Consider the following 21,742-nt stretch of genomic DNA (forward strand, 5'->3'; position numbering starts at 1 on the left):
TATTTGAAAACCAGAACAAAAATTTGTTGTTGTTATGTATATAGAAATACCGCCATAAGTATGGTAACAATTATAACAAATTCATTATTATCATAATCGCTAACTTATATATCCACATTTTCTAAAATAGCCAACTCGGTCTTGGCCAAAAACGTCTTGGTTCTGTGCGCTTATAAAAATTGCACCACAAAGTTATACTAGCACACCTTTATTAAAGAAAAAAAAATCGACTAAAACGCTGCACATCTTCGTGACGTCCTGTAAAATTTTTACCCTCATGCGCCTAAAGATGTTTCACTTCAAATAGTAGCGCATGTCTTGCTTATTTGTTCTTCTTCTTTTGGTGCCTCTCCATCACTGGTGGTTGGCCAACAGTTTCGTGAAGCATGTCCTGTGCCAGATGCAGCAACCTAACGTTACGAAGCCAAGAGTTTTTCTTCTTCCATCACCGTTTACCCTCGATTTTACCCATTATAATTGAAGGAGGTGGTAGCCATCATGCCCCAGGTAGTTTATTTGTTGAATGTTCTTTTATTTCAGTGAGGCCTTGCTTTCCCTGCCATCATTGTCAGTGTTCAAGCAAGAGGCACCGTCTCCAACTGGGGCCGTACTGTCGCCCCCACGTCGGGCCTGGCCCCCGAGACGACAGAATGAGAGACAGGTAAGTCAATAGGTTCTATGTAATTCGAGTGCTTAGTGACGAAGTTTTCCAATTTTGAGACTTGGAAATTGGTCCAGCAGTTTTGGGATTGTACATACCAATCTTTCTTCTTTATAAGATAACTGGAGGTCTCTCTTCTTTTGTTTCACTTTTGTGCTCATTGTTTAATGGTCCTTGTTCAGATTTCATTTTAAACATCAATCCCAATATTCCAAATCTTAACAGCTGAAGATGCGCAATACACCAACAGCTCACTAGAATAATATCATGTACGTGTGAATAGGTGTAATTAGTATTTAATATAATGTCTTTGAATAATAAATTAGATTTGAATATTGCTCTGTCTTATTAATTTCTCGCTTCCTCTCAAAGTGGCGACGATTCAAGCCCTAATTATCGTGAGCCCGATGAAAGCTTTGAGATAATCCCACCAACTCGAACCTTTGATCCTACCCGTAGGGCTCCGTTTGTTACCTTAGATCTCTTGGTGCACACATTCCGTACTTATTTATACATTCATTATTTATGTGTTAGGGTATAGTCCCACCAACTTATCTGTGAAATGTGTGGTAGCGCCACCGTCGCTTTAGTGTTGCAAATTAACAAAGTTACCCATGATTGGGTATGTCAAATAAGAAACTAGGTAAACATATAAACATAATTTTATTATATTAAAAGAAAAAGTGGAGTGGAGAGAATTTACCAAACTTAGCCAAACGTACCTATGCGGGAGAGCCCTTCAGATTATTCCAGCGTTATTTTTACGTGACAAGAACTATAGGTAGTTGAATCACACAGCTTTATATTTTTTAAGTTACAATTACGTTAAAAAGAAATCAATGAAAAAAATATCGGGTAATTAGTATTGTCTATGATTGACATAACTTTTACACATTTAAATAAAAAATCCTCACCGTGAGCCATTTTTGCCAAAACCCTCCATCCTTTAGTCGATACCAACTCCGGGGAAATAAATACAGATAATGCAACTTTCTCACCAGCTGTGATACATTTTGACATCCAACACCTTTGTCTTCAGTCACCGTGACCACGCACGCTGTAAACGTCGGATAAATTTAAAATTATGTTAAATAGTTGTAAATTTATACTAATACATAACTTCAATCCGGTCAAAAAAGTTTTTTATTTATCGGGTAATTTACAAAAAGAAAGTAGACAGCACTAACCTGTAACTGCCGAAATTCAATATGTCGGCCGTAGTTCCCATTATCTCCATTTCACAGATAAGTTGGTGGGTCTGTACGTCTGTAATGCTTAGGGATCCGTAGGATTGTTAGGTTCTTACGTCTCACCCTCTCATATATTTAGTTATCTAGTGCAGCTTGCTCATACATACATTACTATACAGATACTCCTGACATTCAATACATATAAATTTTAAACACACATTTCACAGTCCACTGACTAGCAAGCTGCAACTCCTGTTAACATTCGGTGGACATTTTCAGCTGAGTTTCACCAGCTGACTTGGCTGATGAGTTTCACCAGCTGACTTGGCTGATGAGTTTCACCAGCTGACTTGGCTGATGAGTTTCACCAGCTGACTTGGCTGATGAGTTTCACCAGCTGACTTGGCTGATGAGTTTCACCAGCTGACTTGGCTGATGAGTTTCACCAGCTGGCTTGGCTGATGAGTTTCACCAGCTGGCTTGGCTGATGAGTTTCACCAGCTGGCTTGGCTGATGAGTTTCACCAGCTGAGTTGGCTGATGAGGTTTGGAAGTATATTAAAGTCTATAACATTTTCAGATCACAAACATGATAGTTGATAATCGCGAACCGATGGACGAAGCCTGTCAGGAGTCACCGACTCATAACCTAATGAGTCAGCATTGTGAGTGTACCATGTATTTTTCTCCTTTTATTAGAGCAAACGGCGAAGCTGATGTTACAATGGACTCTTAATAAAAGGGCTGGTGTTTAACTTTAAACCGATGTTCCGCAACTGAGGCACATTTTGCACCACCACTATGTGGAATAAGCCCGTTGAAGTATGAACAAACAAACAAAAATCATGAATTTTTTAGGTAACACAATGCACATTTTGAACGTCAAAAAAAAAAGAAATATACATTAAATGCTTTTAATTTTACATTTACTGCCATTTCTCAAATCAAGGTAGAACGGAAGAGAACAACTGGCAATAAACTCTCCGCCACTCTTTTTAATCGCCAAGTTTTTGTTTTACACAACGTTTGTAAGGAGCTGCTTCCATGACATCTTAAGTAATTAATAATAATAAAATAAATTAAAAACAAAGATTTGTCCTCTATCAGCAGGAGGCATGGTGAAATAGGAGCACGCACTTACATTCTCGTGGGTATATATATATCCGAACCAAATCCAGGAGATGCTAGAGAATGGTCAGGTCAAAAGTACCCTCAAGTTAAATGTCTTGTAGGAGCATGTCTGCATCTTCTACCGCATTTACCATGTGTTCAGAGGAGTTGTCCGGATTAATACCTGCAGCTGAGTTTCGTCATCGGACGTCGAGGCAGAGTACGAAATTCCACCCGTATCACCTCGACGTCCGCCGTTCCACAACTGAGCGTTTTTCAAGGCAGTTTTTGCCGCGCACCACCACTTTGTGGAACCAGCTGCCCACTGAAGTATTCCGAGCCAATTCGACTCAGGGTTCTTCAAGAAAAGGGCGTACCAATTCTTGAAAGGCCGGCAACGCACTCGCGAGCCCTCTGACATTGAGAGTGTCCATGAGCGGCGGCGGTATCACTTAATATCAGGTGAGCCTCCTGTCCGTTTGCCCCCTGTTCTATAAAAAAAAGAGAGAGAGAAGTGTGCAAGTGGATCCGCGTAACTTTAATATGAAGAAAAGTTGGGTTAGATATTTAGCATTCTTAAGTATTTGATGGTAGAATTTATTTTGCAGCTGACAGCCCAGAAAGCATGCAGTGCCAAACAATGGCGCCCACCATGATGGATATGAGCGGATACAATTCGCCAAACGAACATGACAATAAAAGTGAGTTTTTCTTCTCTCTTTTGCATGATTTTAGAGTTACAAATTTAAAAGAACTTGGATTTCTCTGAAAAGCCAGGTCTCTTAGGCGATCAGCCTTTGCGAGAAAAAAGAGACCGGAGTAACACGGACGGCCGGCCGGTCTTTGACCTCTTTAAGAAATCCTTGGAACACTATCAGACATTTAGTGTCACTGTCAAGGCGATATTAACACAATAGCTTCAGTTACACACAAATACGCACCCACACCCAACACACATTCTCTCATGTTGTCTGTAAACCTAATTGGCGTAATGTTAGCTTTTTCTTAACAAATAAGAATGACACGTGAATAACTTGACGTGTATACAAGCATGTTACGTCACAGTACGCCGCCATCTTGCTTTGAGAAGCGTTTGGTTCTGTGGTGATTAAATTTGTATAGGTTCTATAATCACACTGTACGATCGGAGATCTCTAGCCCGTGTATCGTATACAAATTGTTAAATGATGAAATACAGAACAGTGATCTCTTAGAGGACATTAAGATTAAATCAATGGCGCTACAACCTCATTTTAATTACAGATGCTGGGTTGTTAATGTGTTCTCCCAGCGCGTTTGACGGCTTCTTGCAGTCACCTGTTCGCTCTGAGACCAGTTATAAGGATGACTCAAGGTAACATTTATTCAGCTTTTGCCTGATTGGATCTAATGCCGGTATTTATGTATGTATGGGGTCCTTCTATTTGGGTTCATGGAAGGAAATTAAGGGGATCCAATGAACGATGATATTAAGAAATATCAGGAAATCTATGACTAGATCTGATCAGGCTGGCTCTCTACCCTGGATGCTCTCTTTCCCATCTGGGGGTCATAAGACCTTAAGTCAAGTCAATTCAATTATATTACAGTTGTAACTCCGCCCACCACCAGCCTTTACCGGCTCTACCTAGTGGCCGTCTAACGCCGACTGGTTCCCGATATCCAGAACTTTTTCCAGTTCAATAGTCAAATTCCTTTCTCAGGAGTTCTATTCAGTAGTTTTTAAAGAGAAAAAACTAAGAAATCATAGTGCCGGAGGTCAATTTTTTAATGGGACAGAAGGTACACGAATCACTTTGAATCAAGTGATTACCGCCCATGGACACCCCACAACTCCAAGGGCTAGCGGGCGCTAGAGTGGTCCCCGAAATCCAGATTTTTTCCACTCCCAGAGGTACTAGATGAAGATTTTGAAAAAACATTTCAGATTTCAGTACGTCCTGGCTGCAGCGACGTCTATTGCCACGAAACAGAACGAGGAAACGTTGACATATCTGAACCAAGGACAGCCTTATGAGGTTAAGCTGAAGAAATTGGGCGATCTATCGCATTCTAAAGGAAAAATATTGAAGGTATTCTTAAACGTTTGCTACCAATTTCGACTCCCGTTTGGGGTCTTCCCGGACGACCTTCAACTGTTTAAAGAGGGAGAATACTCCTCCCTCAAAGGCCGGCAATGCAACCACTACATGAGTCTGGAATAAAAAGATGGGGAACTTCCCTGAGAGATACGACATCCATTCGATATTTTGTGTAAATGAATGATATTTAAAAGTCACGGTCATAGTACGAGTACGACACGGTCCTTTCACGGTCATAGCCTATTGCCTTGATAATTTCTTACCTGATTTTCTTCTTCTTTTAGTGCCATCTCCTTGCGAAGGTTGGTTATCAACATGGCTAGTTTAATTTTGGATGCGGCGCTTCTAAACAATGACTTGGTGCTTTGACCAAACCATTCAACCAGGTTTTTCAACCATGAAGTGCGTCTGCGGTCAGGGCTCCTTCTACCTGCTACTTTGCCTTGTATGATTAGTTGAAGGAGCTCATATTTTTTGGAGTTGCGTAAAACGTGTCCGAAATACTCAAGTTTCCTTTCCTTAACCGTCATAAGCACTTCTTTGTTCTTCTGCATTGTGACCAGCACGGTTGTATTTCGTATGCGGTCTGTCCAAGATATTTTAAGCATACGTCTATAAATCCAGATCTCAAACGCTTCCAGTTTTTTGAACTGATTTTGACCACATTTTACAGAGTGTGATAAAAATTTGCTTCCACGAACGGAGACTTCAATATATGGAGAGGGAGCAGATTGCGCAGTGGCACGCCCAAAGGCCCAGCGAGAGGATTATTGAGGTAATTTATAATCAAAGACTAAAGAGTACATAAAAAATATTTTGGAAAGATAAATACAAACCAGTGGTGTTACTACCTTTTTAGGTCTGGGTCTCAGATTTTTGTATCGGTTTCATGATTTATCAAGTTCGGCAAGGTCAATCACCTGTGCCTGACACACGCCGTCGTGTTGGGTCTAATGATGTTAACTGTTAAGTGATACCGCCGCCCATAACAACTCAATGCAAAGGGCTCGCAAATGCAGTTCCGGCCTTTAATGTGTTATATACACTACTATAATTTAATTACTGTAACTGTAAGAAAACTATATTTGGGAATCCGATGATCATGTTACACCCTCCCTCGCGATGGGGTTATTTCGCCCGTTCGAGGCGTATGCTGCCCCATTGGGTGGTGTGTTGCCTTGCGCCCTACTAATACAGGCGTCTCCTGTGAGATTTGGACCTCGGCTTGGGCCGTCGCGGGGTGGTCAATAGCCTTAAGGGCAGGATAGAAGCTCACTGGAGTGAGCGAAGTACGAAGGAAAGCCACGCCTTCCCCGGCAAAGGCGGTTTTTTACATTAATCAGTTTTTGGCTATTTTTAATAATGGCCGCGCGGGCGGCTATTAATTTGTTATTAGCTATCGTTAATGGATTGCCCGGATCCGTTAGAACGTATCGGGGCCTCCTACGAGCCTTTTTTGTCGGGAAGGTTTGGGAAGAATATTTTTTTAACCCTAATAAAACCATCAAACAGTACTGATACCGCGCGTGATTGCACCGGAAGCGCTATCTCTTGGCAGAATAAGTAACTCTATGAGTATTTAACAATCACTCATAATGGTAGGGGAGCCCAAGAGGGGATTTCGGGATTTACTAAAGCGCGGCAGATTAATATATAGGGGGATACCTTGTACCCGGTTAAGTACCTCCACAAAATATGAGGCCCATATATAAGGCCGCCTGTGCAGGAGACAGGATCAGATTAGTAAAAAAAAATTGACCATCAGAAATTCCCGAGCGCGTCAGATTAAGGAAGGGTGAGTTAATTACATCCTAAAAAGTGTATATTCCACTAATCTGACAATTTGAGAGTGACGGAAAAAAAGGGGAGGGCAACAAAGTTGTAAAAAAAAAGTCATCTCGACATTCTCGAGCGTAGCTAATTTTTTTTTTTATTTTGAAGGAAATAATTCAAGAATAATGAAAAATATATAATCTGACGATTTCCGCAAGCCGAAATAACAAAAATTCGTCGATAAAGTTAAATGCGTGCAGCTGCGTGATGCCTACATATCCTTAAACCGATCGGAATCTACTAAACGGCGTTCTAAATATTTCCCTCAAAATTACATTTCCTGTGAATTTGAACCGATTCGGACCGATAGGTTTTGAGAAATTTTGAAAAATCTTAAAAAAATAAGAAATATATATTTTTTAAAGTGGTTTCTTTATCGACCAACTTCAAAAACTAATCCGCCTTTGAGCTTGAAAAACCACGTTGATCGCCACCAAGCTGGTCAAAAGCGGTTGATTCGTTCGAGAGATATCGTGAACGTAAGAAACCCGAAAAATTGTTTTTTCGGGATTACTCCGAAATTTGTGGTTCGATCAATTAAAATTGCAAAATGACTTATGAGGATGATAAAACTGCGTCGAAAGCCGCCAACCGCGTGAAAATTGCTTGATCCATTCAAAATTTATTGCGGTTTGAAAATTCCAAAAATAGTGTTCTATGAAACTTCTATCAGACTTTCGAGCTAGGAGAGCTCAAATGCATAGAAATGTTATTTCTTTGAACTCAGCGAGCTCAAAATATCAATTTTAAGCGCCCAGGAATGGAATAAGCGGGAAGTTGCAGGGATGGCCCTTTAGGTGAACCGTTTTTCTATTTTTTTTTTGTCAGATCAGGCGTATCCCTCTAGATAATCGTCAGATTATGAGACAGTACGTTTAGAACATAAAGATGAACCACATATATCTTAATCTGACGCGCTTGAGTATTTCAAAATTGCGATTTTTTTTTGCAAAATATGAAAATGGCCCTGGGTTTGCGTCCCATCGAAATCGTCAGATTAGTGAATGAGAGCTTTTTTTTTGGTGCACTTAACACTCCCTTAGAAAATCTGACGCGCTCGATAATTTTAATTTTCGCATCATGCAAACGATCAGATTAACATACGTACAGTATTAAAAATACGTAGGGCATTGATGCTATCAATATCTGACGCGCTCGAGGATGTCCATGCAACAGTTTTTTTTTACATATTTAACAATCTATAGCCGCTTCCACCACCGATGAAAAGGTATATACCATATAACATTTTTTTCTTCTTATTATCTAAGCTTTGCATCCCAATAGGTCTCTACGACGCTCGAGTAAATCCCCATTTAGCATCGTGGGCTCCCCTACCATAAGAAGGAAAAGATTGTCAATTAATTAAACAATATACGAACGAGTTAAAACGTAATTATATTATAGGTCGACGTCCCATTGTCGTACGGCGTGTCGCGCGTTGAGCAGCCGTCCGCGTTGAACGCTTTGCACGTGTATTGGGACCCGACTAAGGATGTTGGCGTGTATATCAAGGTATTATTTTTTATTTTATGTACCTCTGTATACAATATATTTTTTGTATTTTATCCTTTGGATACAATTTTATTTTCCTCTGTATAGGTCTTTATTTTTCTTTAAGGCAAAATCAAAACATCATTTATAAACCGTTTTTTATTAATTCACAAAAATACATACACTTTTACAGTACTAAACCAATACGATGTAGTCGAAGTATATAATATTAAATAACCAACATATACACATACAAATAATGCCTCCTATTGGCAGTTCTCAAAGACGTAAAAAGAACTGGCAGCTTTGGTCCCTTAAATCGCCTTTTTGAATGATTCTCATTATTTATTATCAGGTAAAACTATTAAATCAAATGAAAATCATTGTTTATAGGTGAATTGCATTTCCACGGAATTCACAGCAAAGAAACATGGCGGCGAGAAGGGCGTGCCGTTTCGTATACAGGTTGAGAGTTATTTGGCGAGCGAGGAGTCAGTTCGGCTACACGCGGCCGCCTGTCAGATTAAGGTAACGAACGATATGATCGATATTGCAGAGCAATCAGTGAGTAGATGAGAAAGAGAATAGCTGAGTGAGTGAATGATTGAGTCAGTTAGCGAATGAGTGAACGATTGAGTGAGTAGTGAGTGAGTGAACGTGTGTTTCCGTCGTTCCACAACTCAGCGTTTCTTAAGGCAGATTTTGCCGCGCACCAGCTGCCCACTAAAGTATTTTCGAACTAATTCTACTTAGGGTCCTTCAAGAGAAAAAGTACCAATTCTTAAAATACCGGCAACGCACTTTCGACGCTTCTAGCATCACTTTACGTCAGAACTTAACCTGTCCGTTTGCCTCCTATAACATAAAAATAAAAGATTTTGTTGGTGAGTGAGTGAACTATAGAGTGATCATTATCCATAATTCGAATCTAAATTGTTACGATTTAAAGAAGCTACGGTTCGAAACCATTACGACCCGTCTTTAATATATTTATTAATATCGAGTGAAATCAACTAATTCTCAAAATTGTTAGTTATTGAGTCAGGAATGAGGGTGTAGGTAAATATGTATTACATTTTTACATGCTGGAAGCAGTTTCCTAGAGAGTGAGTTAGGGAATGAGTGAGGACAGTCTGTGGTGAAATTCTATTTAGAATAGTATTACAAGGCCTTGATTGTTCTGCGCATATGTTATTTTTAAGAAGACGCGATTGGTAGCCATTACGACCCGTTTTTAATATATTTGAACTGAGTGATAAAGTTACTTAGATTGTGAGACAGTGAATGATTGAGTCAGGAATGAATGAGGACAATGAGTAATATTGATGGGTGTTAGTTCTTTTGACTTATAGTAATGATATGATATATAGTTAAGCCTGTTTATTTCCAATCTTTACAAAAGTAGGATATCCTAGCTTCCTCCAATATCATTGATCAGAACCCCTTCACGGGTATAGGCCTCCTCCAGCTTTTTCTTAATATCCATGGCATTCTTTCTCCCTTCACTTCTATATCAATATACAGTTGTCTATGACTACCTTTAGTCAACAAAGTTTTTGACGGGAGTCGGACGTTCCTTACCTTCAGAGACCATCCTTGCACCTGGGACCAGCCTTTTTTAATTCCTACCCATTTAATCGAGTGAGAGTAGAGAGAAAGTATTACCCAAAAGTCAGGAATCCTGAAACTGAGGTCAGAATTTTTGAAGTTATACTTCTTTAGGCGCGTTATGAAAAATTGATGAGAGTGAAATTTTACGATGCGCGCGCACCGTGACACAAAATTAACAGAATGAAGTTGCCCACGGAAGATGCTACGCATTGGACATAATTTAAAAACAACATTCGAATAATAATAGAATTTGTGTTACACTTAATGTTAGAGAATAATAATAAATATTTCTTTATTTAATTTTTCAAATGTAAACTGAACTTTATTGACTATAATGACTCCTTTTCCAGTCTATGATTATTTAATTGAAATTAATTATTTGCATGCAATCAAAAACTATTTTTAATAATGCCAATGAAGTATAACTACTTACGCGCGTACATAAGTACACGCACCCTTTTTTTATTTGATAACGCTTTCCTCTTAGGTGTTCAAATTGAAAGGCGCAGACCGTAAACACAAACAGGATCGGGAGAAGGTCATGCGCCGTCCGCCGTCTGACATCGAGAAATACCAACCTGGCTGTGAGGCAACAGTTCTCACTACGGTAAGCTTTAACAGCTCACCACAGCAGCACTTTTGCTCCTAACACTCGCTCAAGACAAACATCTGATCACATAGATACATTTGACCCAGGTCTTAAAAGGTTGTAGCAAAAACATCGTTACATCGGCATCACCTTGATGGCTGGAAGTCGTCCCGGTAGGGTCTCTCCCAGGAGATATCCAAATGTTTAATCTCGCATACTCCTCCCTTTAAAGTTGGGAACGCACCCACTAAAATGGGTGTCCAATGGGTTAACGTAACTGCTCTTTTTGTGCGTTCCGTAAAAAAAGTAGACTCAATCAGGCAAAAGCTGATAACCTTCTTGCCTTATGAAACAGATACATAAGAGGCCTAAAAGGTTCAAGGGCCATAAGTCTTTTTTCAAGTCAAAATACTGTAGCATGATACGCCAGGATGGTGCGACGCCATCTTGTCTAGAGATATTTATTGAATTTTTATGTTTTTAATTTCATAATCGGACGGGGCAGAGTTGAAATTCCACCCGTATCACCTCGACGTCCGTCGTTCCACAACGGAGCGTATTTTAAGTCAGTTTTGCAGTGCATCACCACTTTGTGGAACTGCCCACTGAAGTTTTTCCGAACCAATTCGCCTTAGGGTCCTTCAAAGAGCGTACTAATTCCTAATAGACTCTTGCAAGTTTTCTGGATTTGTCTATGGGTGGTATCACATAACATCACATGAGCTTCACTGCCTGTTTACCCCCTGTTCTATAAAAAAAGCCACAAGTAAATATGAAATCAAATCATTTTCAAAGATAGAAATACAAAGTAAGGGTTTATCATTCTGTAGTAACATTCTGACGTTTGACATATGGCAAATATAACGTGTAACTGTGGTCTGTGTAACTGTAATTTATTCATAATAAATATAATATATATATATTAGAACTATAATTTCATAACGAATCCCACAACGGTTCTCAATCCACGATAGCTAGATAAACATACTTTATTTAAAGTATTTTTTTCCTTACCAGCTCTCAAATGATGCTTTGATGCCTCCACCGGTTGTTACAACATCACCACCATACTCTCCTGAATTGTGGTAAGTTATTTGAAAAGCTGCCTTTCTCATCCATCAGGCTCATCCATAGCATCAAGGAAATTGCTATTAACACTCGTATGAAGGAAAACATCGTAATATCATGAGACCCAATCAGGCAAAGACTGATGATATTTGCCTCATAAAGCAGATACATAGGACGCAGACCTAAATGGTTCTAGCCCGTAGATTTTCAAAATTAACATCCGAAAAATACTTAAGCGACAGCCTAAAGCGTCTTTCCACAGACTAACAAACTTTATCTTTCAATTAAATAAAACATCAGTTGACACATTACAGATAATTAACTATCTAAATGAATAATTATTTCTTTACATATATAGTAATATATAGACAAAGTAAAACTAAAAATATATATCAAAGAATGGTTAAAGTATAATGATCTGTGCATTGAGCACAAAACATTATGCCTTTTTTATTTTTTTATTTGTGGACTGTGGGTTGTCATAATATCCTGACGCCGGAAGTACGTCTTTAGATCTGAATTGTAAATTGTCTAATAGAAGAAATGCGTAGCTGTAGCTGGCAACAGAAATGTCAAAGTTTTTAGACAGGGACTGTACCCTTATGTCTTCACTCTTTCAAAATTGAAGAAGAAGCAGAGTGGCTTAACTGATGTTAAATGATAGCCCAGAAGATAAGAAGATAAACCCACAGATAGACACTTGACAGGAGGCTCGCAAGTGCCTTTTAAGAATTAGTTCGCTCTTTGAAGGACCACTAGTCGAATTGGTTGGAAAATACCTATTGCCTTAATACTCAATGCCAGAGGGCTCGCGAGTACGTTGTCGGTCCTAAAGAATTAGTACCGTTTTCGAAGGACCCCAAGTCGAATTGTTTCGGAAATATCTAACTCCTATGGACACTCAATGCCAGAGGTCTCGCGAGTGGGTTTCCGGCATTTTAAGTATCAGTACCCTCTTTGAAGGAATCTCGAATTGGTTTGGAAATACTTCAGTGGGAAGCAAGTACCACAAAGTGGTGGCGGAAAAAAGTGCCTTATAAAAATTCCAGTTGATTAAACGCCACTGTCAAACTTAATTGTCATGTGTCAACTTCCAACATACAGACCACTCAAAGAAGTCTAAGTTAGAAAATTGTATAAAGAGTGTGGTGGCGAATGCAAAGAAAAATAGACCGAGGGGCAAGTGGAATGCGGCGTAAAAATATGGTAATCACTCACCGTCAGCCCTCCGTCTCTTCACTTGTCTTCGTGGGAGAAAACCATAAATAAAAAAAAAGTGCGTGCGTACAAAGTGTCAGAAGTGAAGGTTCTTTGGCAAACTAATTTTTAACTTTTGTTCATATTTATAAAAATCTAAAAGTTAAGATTTCCGAAACTTGAGGGAGGGAATTAGGAATGTTAGGAATTTAAAATATTAAAATTGTCGAAAATTAATACAAATAATAAATTTAATTTTTTTAATTTATTTCTTCGATAATAAAACACGTGGCATTTTAATTTACAATTCGTCATTTGAGATTTCAATAAATTATTTTGCATAAAATATAAAATACTAATATTTCATAAATTCTCTTAAGATATTTTAATTTTAAAAATATAATTTCTGTAAGGTAATTCACCCTTACTCTCTCTCCATTGGTCTCAATCGCTCTCTCCCTTTCGACAAAAGCGCTGCACATCTTCGTGACGTTCTGTAAAAATGTTACCCTAAATAAGTTTCACTTTAAAAACGTAAACACAAGCTCAAAAGCAAGAAGAAGCGTGACCTAGCGTCGGCGCTTGCTTCTCTGCAGCGCGGGAGCATGAAAATGATTACCTACCTACACTTGGCTATTGCAAGATAGACTGATTTAGGGAATGAGTGCGGTGCGAGAAAATGTGAACACAGAGGAATATAGGTACTTGAATGGCATGAACAAAGAGTATATTAGTAGACATTTTGTGATTGAATGGATCTAAAGTAGCACCGAAATAGAACGTAATTTGATTCAATTGACTTCGTTTATTCCGATCTGTGAATGAGGATCTAGATCATTGAGTGAAAAGATTGATTGTCAATTGTCCTTGTTGTTACGTAGGATGTCAACGGCCGGCGTTTATCTAGAGACTTCAAGAAAAAAGCGTACCAATTCTTAAAAGACACTTGCGACCCTTCTGGCATTGAGCATTGGCATCAAAAGACACAAAAAAATCAATATGCTAGTCTATAATCTACGACTAATGACTGCGATGACGTCATACATTAAAACGCGCTATCAAAGTATTTCCCGTTGGCCATATATACGAGATGTATGAGTAAGGCAGTCGAAATATCTGCACCTACTACTGCATTTACTCTCATCATTTTTCCCTAACGCGAAAAGAAGTATAACTTCAAAAAGGTCCTGCCCGCGCACGGCGAGGTGCTTTCGTGGTCATAGTACGCTTTTAATAATGTAATATTTCAATGCTTATACGTAACATGTATTCATACATGTAACATGTTACACAGATAAAATTTCTGTATCGTATATGACAAATCTTTCGTAAATCGATACGATAAAAACCGGTTTTTATACACATCACTAGGGTTTTTAAATATAGAACGCCGTTGCGTAATTGTCAGCGAGTTGTAATTGCATTAAGGAGGCTCTGAGTAAATTAACATACCGATGTAATTGAACTTATGCTGTATGGTGTATATAGAAGAGTTCTAGTTGAGTTGAAAGTGATCGTAATGTCTAATGGACGTATCTACGGCGAAAAGTTGCATCGTAAATACTTACGAATTCCGAAAATATTGAAAAGTTATTTTTTAACTTAGTAAAACGATATGATCTTTATCTTAGTGAAACCACCTGCCCGCCTGAACTTTGGCAATACCTTAGGGACTGGGCTGCTTGTTATTATAGAACAGCAGGCAACAGGCAAGAATATATGCGGAAAATATTAATTTCATTTTACAGTTTTATTGAAGACATATTTTTGCATTTAAAGTCTGTGTGTTCTTTGGCGTAACAAGATAAAAATCTTTTCAAAAAATTTATTCTACGTTTGTAGAAAAAACGACACGTACAATAGAAAAAACTAAAATGTTAACTATAGCTAACTTCAGGGTGTCGGATTTTTGTGACGGTGTGCGCGCGCATCATAAAAATTTACTCTCATAACTTTTCCCTAACGCGCCAAGAGAAGTATAACTTTAAAAAAAAGCTGTGGACTTAACAGTTAAATAAAATATAATGAATTATGTCATTTTGTGAATTGAAATATAGCGATAATTATTTAATGGCCGCCACGCGTGCGAAGCTGCAAGTAGACTGTCAGACGCCCGCATCGTTTAATCTCGTCAATCTAATTTTAGTTCTGAAAGTGAACAAGTTGAATGTAGTTTTAACAGGCACTGAAATGAATACCTAAAGTCTATTTATAATAAATGATGAGCAATTACTGTAGATAGAGATATTAGCGTTTCTGGCATGCTTTAAATCTCATCTCTGTCAACTTAAGATAAGAGTCTTCCAAAAAGAGAGCCTGAGGATGAGCCAGAGGTCTGCAATACAAGCTACCTGGGGTTGGAAATGGGCGTCGGATAACACTTTATTCGAAGTGACCAGCCTGCTCGATTTGCTCCTGTCGCATAAAAAAACCTAATTTTTAATCTAATTATTTTTAACAATCATTTCATCATTCGAAGGTTACCCTCGATTTCTCTAAAATGTCATCGTTAGATTCTTTCTTCATCATGGTACCACCCGTGGGATATGTCCTTTCCAACAAAAAAATATCAAAATCGACTTATAAACGACGCAGTTACCCGCGAACGCATAAAAGACATATTATATACAGTCGAATTGAGAAACCTCCTTTCTTGAAGTCGGTTAAAAGGTCAAAGAATTCTCTATTACACTAAGGCCGCCCCCTGGTTCACCTTCACTGCCTTTTAAATATGTTAACCGATTGTAAAGGTGCTTATCTTATCGCCTTTTTTTTTGGAGCGTGCTTCGCTCGGGCAACCGTAAACCTGGAAAAATATACCAAAACTTCCCTCATATTCAGATATTGGTGAAAGCCGCAAGAAATTTCGGCCAGTTGATTTTGTATTGGACTTGTTTTTTATGTATTTGACATATGTTTTGTATGCATTATCAAGGTCTTCAATTCTCTACAACTCATATATAACGTTAATGCAGCGTTCGTAATTTTTCATTTTCGCCTATGGGAACGTTCAAGTATTACGTCACGCAATTTTTGGAGATTGTTGGACCCCCCCCCCCATGTAACCGCCGTAACGTTTTTCTGTACCCAAGTATAGTAAAATGTTTCATGACCACCTAGTGACTCTTTATACCTAAAAGTTAGCATTAAGTGGTGTAAAGTACTGGAAAGTCGAAAATAATATTAAAAATAACGCGTAATTCAATCCCCGCCCCGCATCGTAACGTTTTACAAAATGACCCCCTCCCCCCAAAATTCGTTACGTAATACTTGAACGCTCTCTATTACTCACAAGTAACGTGGCTTTCTATTGGTAAGAAAATTTACAAAATCCAGAGATATTCGTAAATTTATTTAAATAATTTGGAATTTGAATTACGGTTTTTAATTGTTTAGAAATTATACTTACTGTGTTTCGTAACAATTTCTTAGTGATTCCTCAAACCAATAATTGAGTTTCTTAAGTGAACGATTTAATTTTTTTATATTAAAAGCTATGTATGTTACATGGGAGTGATTTTAGAAAAGTTAAGGTACTAAAAAGGTTGGGAAACACTGCCTTAAAATCTCACAAACTTCACCTCTTTATAAATAAATATAATATATGAAGTGTCACTTTGATCTTTTGATATGTGACTGACAGATCCATTAATGGTTTTAATCCAGGCTAAAAACCATTAAATCGAATAAACTGTCAAATTTATATATACGAAAATACTATAGCTTGGCGCAAACAGCGTAATAAAACTTTAATTCACGCTAAGTCGCGTGCATATTATAAAATGTTTCGTCATGTCGGTGACGCAATTAAATTTAATAGTGTAGTATTATTGTCCGAGGTCGTGAATCGAAACAAGTGATGTAGTGATTTTAACCGGTAAACGTCAATTTAAATATAAAAACCAGTTCGCGCCGGTCTCCAAATTGGTACGCAATTGGCCGAAACAGCAATCATTTATATCCTCGATCTGGTTCTTTGCCGTTCCAGTGTCTTTAGACTTTAAATAACTTTAGTTTATTCTAGTAACCGTCAAAACATTAAAACCGACAAACGCATGCACATCACTATGTCGTTCAATGCACTAATAGTGGCCGGATGCGTCTTGCGCGAACCGATTTTAACCGGTTTAATTCCATTCGAGCGCGCCTCACTCACAGCCAATCAACGCTGGATTCGCTCAGTTGTTTTCGTTCAGTGATCTGTCACGTTCGCTGTACGCCATTTCGCGATATTTTCGAGTTTCGTATATTGCTACAAAAACGCATATTTATAACGCGGTAACTAAATAATGCTGGACAAGTGATTGTTTAAAGTTGTGTATAACGTTTGTAATGGTTGGTGAAGTGGTTTGGGAACTCGCTATGGTGGATGTTCGTAGCTCGGCTTTCCGTTTTGTCTCAGGAGCGTTTCTATTCTTTAACCTGACCAGGCAGGATTATAGCTGACGAGTACAATGCTCGTGATCGAGCAAAGAGTCCACACACGTAACTTAAGCCGAGGGATTTTTCTTAAGGCTAGACTGTTTCACGGTCTCGAGGCCAGTGGTTGGCGGATGAAATTCTCTCTTCTGAAGGCCGAGGTGGAGATCGAGGCTGATACTGAAACTTATATAGAGATTGCAAGAAAACTGAAAGCTGCCAATGTTGTGGTTAAGCCGACGCGACTTAGATTACCGTAAATATCCAGTTATTACCGACTTTTTCCAAGCCACTCAAATTACATTGTGTTTGAGTACATTTTGTAGTTATTTTCATAACAGCTTATGCAAGGCATATACTTATTACTTTGAATGAGTGTTACATATTATTATATGATATTTTCATAATACATAAATCAACAATTTCTTTTTATACAGACAGAATTAATATGATATTACTTTTATTGAACATTATTACTCCGAGCTGTATAAGTCTAGAAATCTAATCTAGTCTACCATAGACCTAAAAGTAATATAGGATATTTACCAAAGGATTTGTTGAATGTTTATATACCTATGAATAACCTTAATTTATCAACATAACTTCAAAATTTCAAAGCATTATATTTCCATTCAAAGCATTGTTTATATTGCTAAATGTATAGCAGTAGATACATTTCTGCTTAATATATATATGAATTTGTACCTAAAACTCATAAAATACAAAGAAGAAGGCAATGCTTATTGGTATTAAGTATTTGCTTCCAGACAACCAGATTAAAGATTTTTTTTCTATTGTACGCTAACAGCCTGTCATTTAAATGTTGGTTCTTTTTTTAATTGATTTGGTCATAATTATAGCCTATGTTGTATTTATAACATCCTAGAGAGTCCACATAGAGTTAATTTGTATAATTTTAGTACAGATAAATTATTTGAGTTTTTTGTTAAATACATCTTTCAACTCTAGGCCTTTTGTTAATAAGCTACACATCATTAAAGCAACCCTAGTGACAGAATACTATTAAAAATACAATTTTATAAAGAAAACTGAAATAAATTCCTACATATAATATCTAACTTAGAAATAGAGTTAGTGAACTTTGGTTTATGCAGGAAATACCCAACTAAATACTAAAATATATAGTACCAAAATTTTTTTATTTACATAACTCATTGTTACAAATTCTTTACAGCAGCTATGGTTAGAAATATAAAGACAGAAGACAATTATGTTTATGATAAGAACCTTATTGTTCTATTATTGCCAATAGAAAGAAAAACACTAATAATAAAATTTGCATTTATATTCATCAAAGACCTTTTTTTTTTTAACACAGTTTAAATACATTAGTATTATATTTAGTTTAAAATTTACAGTTAAATGCCATCTTTACTAAAGTTAATGGCAAAAATATAATTACCGACTAATATATTGCAACATTTCAAGTAATACTGTATCTGGAAAAGTTTCATGATTCCACAATTATATGAAGGACAGGAAACTATCAATAACCAAAGATACTAGAATTGTCTTTAGATTATAATTGACATTATACATATGTGACATATACAGGAAAATACTAATAAAACCTTAATATTTATAATTAATAATAAAAAATAAAATAACAATAAAGCCCCTTAATTTCTAATCTTTACAAATGTTGAATTTAGATTTGTTATTTTTTTCCCTTATTACATGATATCCTAACTTCCTTTGATTGCAACCAGCTAACGGGTTCTTAAGTCACCCTCTTCTTTTTCTCACCGTTTCCATAGTTGCCTTATGAATCAAATAAACTATAAATCCTTATGAATAAAAATATGTAATAATTTTAATAGATTGCTAGTAATATAAACCTTATTTAAACTTAATTATATTGGTTAAACTCTAGGAATGTTGACATTATAAAATAGGACTTTAACATTTCGACAGGAAAACTAGAAAACTTTAGGACTAATATTGCTATCATAAAAAGGCGTCAGGGGTAGAAAGGTAAAAATTATAAATAATATAATAATATATATTAATAATAGCCTTTATTGCTGTAAAGTACTTAATCCTAGTACATAAAAATGTGTTATAATATAAAGACTAATAACTAATTGGCAAGCCGATAAATTTCTATTTTACAGTCCTTGGTCATAGGCCTAGCCTCTAAGAGCTTTATTATATACTAGCTGGCCTGGCGAACATCGTACCGCCTAACAGTCGATTCTTTATTTTTTTTAAATACTTATTCTGCTATTCAGGACACCGGTCTAGCTAAGATAAAAAATGTTGTTAAGACAACAAATACATTATGTCAAAAATTAAAAATTTACCTTCCCGGAACCCCTCCACTAACATTTGAACTTTATGATATGGTAATAAAGTTCATATAGAAAAAAAGTAGAAAACGAAAACTGTTGTTTTTAGACTTTTTCACTAAAATTTTTTAATTTTTCTCTCCGTAAGAACCATCCTCGTACTTCAAAGAATATTATATTAAAAAAAATTGGCCAAATCGGTCAAGCCGTTTTCATGTTGTCGTGACAACGGAAAACGGGTTTCATTTTTATATATATAGATTAATGGCCAATTGAATTGTGTGGTCCAGCTTTATAGGCAGCCTTAAGTGTTAAACTTATGTGTATAAAAAACAGTAACAACCTCTCAGACATAGCCAAATACACTAAAAACATATTTAAATTGGTAAAGGTGAGATACTGATACTGATACTAGAAATTTATATATTAAATAAATAAAAAATTTACTTAAATATTACCTGGAAAATACATTATATGTTTATATCGTACATTTATTAATTATATATTGGTAATTTTTTAAATTAATTATCTAATATGGTTGCCTAATTGAATCATGTCACAAATAAGGGTTACCTGCTGTTGAAGATGATAAATTTTTAGGGTAGAGTGAAAGAGTTAACGCATAACATTATTTGTCAGACGAGGATAGCAATTGCCAGCTGTGCGACGCTTTTAAGCCAATGCGCAGGCGTCGAATGTTAGTGTTCTCAAACTGAATATATTATTATTAATAAATGTACGTTATAAATGTATAGAAATCATACCTGTTTACACCTGGCTATGAAGAAGTGCCCAATGTGATTTTCAAAAATCTTTATGTAAATTGCCGTGTTGTGACTATATTTAAAAAACAAGTGAACGAAATTTTTTCTCAAAAATCAATTCAAATTAATTTAATTAAAAATACTAGTGGCCAAATTTTAATAGGCAACTTGGTAGATATTCTCCTAATTATAAATAAGTACTAAAAATTTGGTTTTTAGCAAATAACCTATGAGCGCACTAATCCTGCAGCCGGATCTTAGACTATCGGGAAAATAAATCACCAATAGAGAATAGATCAGTTTCACCTGCATTCATTCTTTCCAGGATGTTAAACATTAAGCATTTTTTGAAAAATGCAAACGAATATTGTTTTGTTTGAAAACTGTAGTACATTGGTTTATTGTCAATAGTTTCCGTAGCATATAGGAATCATTGGTATACCTCAAGTGGCAATTAAGATACTAATTTTGTACAGAAAACAATTTTTTTTTTTTGAAAAATAGCCTATGTTCATCAAGGATAATGTAGGTTTCTAATAGTGAATGAATTTTTGATATTAGTCCTGTATTTAGAGCCTAGACAATGAAATCAAATCATTCCTCGTTATAATATAATTGTAGATTATGGTCAGAACTATGAATAATAAACAAAATAAATCTTTTGTCTTAGCACACCGAAGGTGGCAAGCCCTGGACTGAACAAGCCTGTGCTGTCTCAACCAAGTGAGTTTTAAGTATTTAAACACATTTTTATTGAGTTAAAAAAAATAACATTTGTTATAATTGTACTATACTAGAACTGAGCTGTCAGTATGACAGCTAAGTTGACGGTTTTGTCTGCAACACTTCATTATGACACATTATCATAATAATATAGAATTAAATATTTGTCGTTTTTATTTTCAGCTATCATCACAACAAATCAGATGAAAGCCTTGTACTGTCAAGAGTAAGTATCTCCTCCAGGCCACGTTATCCCATGTTTACAAAATTGTAGGTTAAATAAATAAAAACGATTAGGTTTCGATTCTTAAGTGTATTTTGAAATAATTTATTGTTTTTAGAGCCCCCGAGGTTAAAGTGCCAACACCGTCATGTCTCTCGCCAGGCGCCATCTTGCCCGATCTGCCGCACCCCACAGATAATGACACTGACAAGGTAAATGTCATAATCATTTCATACTAAAATATATAACAGTTTTAATGTGAGCATTCTGTATAAAAAGTGTTATGGAATAGAAGAACTAAAAATTATCATTAACCAATCAAAAAATATTGAGTTTGTACGTTAGTCATGTGACAAAAACCAGTGACGTAACATGCTTGCAAATAATGTCGTCACCTAATACTGTCTTAGAGTGTATATGGATAACATGTAAAAAACTTGACACTTGTCAGTGTTACAAGCATGGTGCGTCACA

General features: G+C 36.6%; 1 protein-coding gene across 3 annotated transcripts in view; it reads left to right on the forward strand.

Moving 5' to 3' along the window:
• LOC125062208 (transcription factor CP2) overlaps positions 1 to 21,742 on the forward strand; it is a 37,409-nt gene that overhangs the window by 10,895 nt on the left and 4,772 nt on the right. For all 3 annotated transcript variants that reach the window (XM_047667964.1, XM_047667965.1, XM_047667966.1), the window contains 13 exons: positions 541 to 661; positions 2,431 to 2,515; positions 3,569 to 3,661; positions 4,224 to 4,314; positions 4,888 to 5,032; positions 5,715 to 5,816; positions 8,279 to 8,386; positions 8,759 to 8,893; positions 10,464 to 10,583; positions 11,583 to 11,650; positions 20,993 to 21,045; positions 21,229 to 21,271; positions 21,387 to 21,480. In XM_047667964.1, the coding sequence (XP_047523920.1) occupies positions 541 to 661; positions 2,431 to 2,515; positions 3,569 to 3,661; positions 4,224 to 4,314; positions 4,888 to 5,032; positions 5,715 to 5,816; positions 8,279 to 8,386; positions 8,759 to 8,893; positions 10,464 to 10,583; positions 11,583 to 11,650; positions 20,993 to 21,045; positions 21,229 to 21,271; positions 21,387 to 21,480 (1,258 nt within the window). The remainder of the gene's footprint in view (positions 1 to 540; positions 662 to 2,430; positions 2,516 to 3,568; positions 3,662 to 4,223; positions 4,315 to 4,887; positions 5,033 to 5,714; positions 5,817 to 8,278; positions 8,387 to 8,758; positions 8,894 to 10,463; positions 10,584 to 11,582; positions 11,651 to 20,992; positions 21,046 to 21,228; positions 21,272 to 21,386; positions 21,481 to 21,742) is intronic.

Source organism: Pieris napi, chromosome Z (assembly GCF_905475465.1).
Source record: "Pieris napi chromosome Z, ilPieNapi1.2, whole genome shotgun sequence".
Classification (NCBI taxonomy): Eukaryota; Metazoa; Arthropoda; class Insecta; order Lepidoptera; family Pieridae; genus Pieris; species Pieris napi.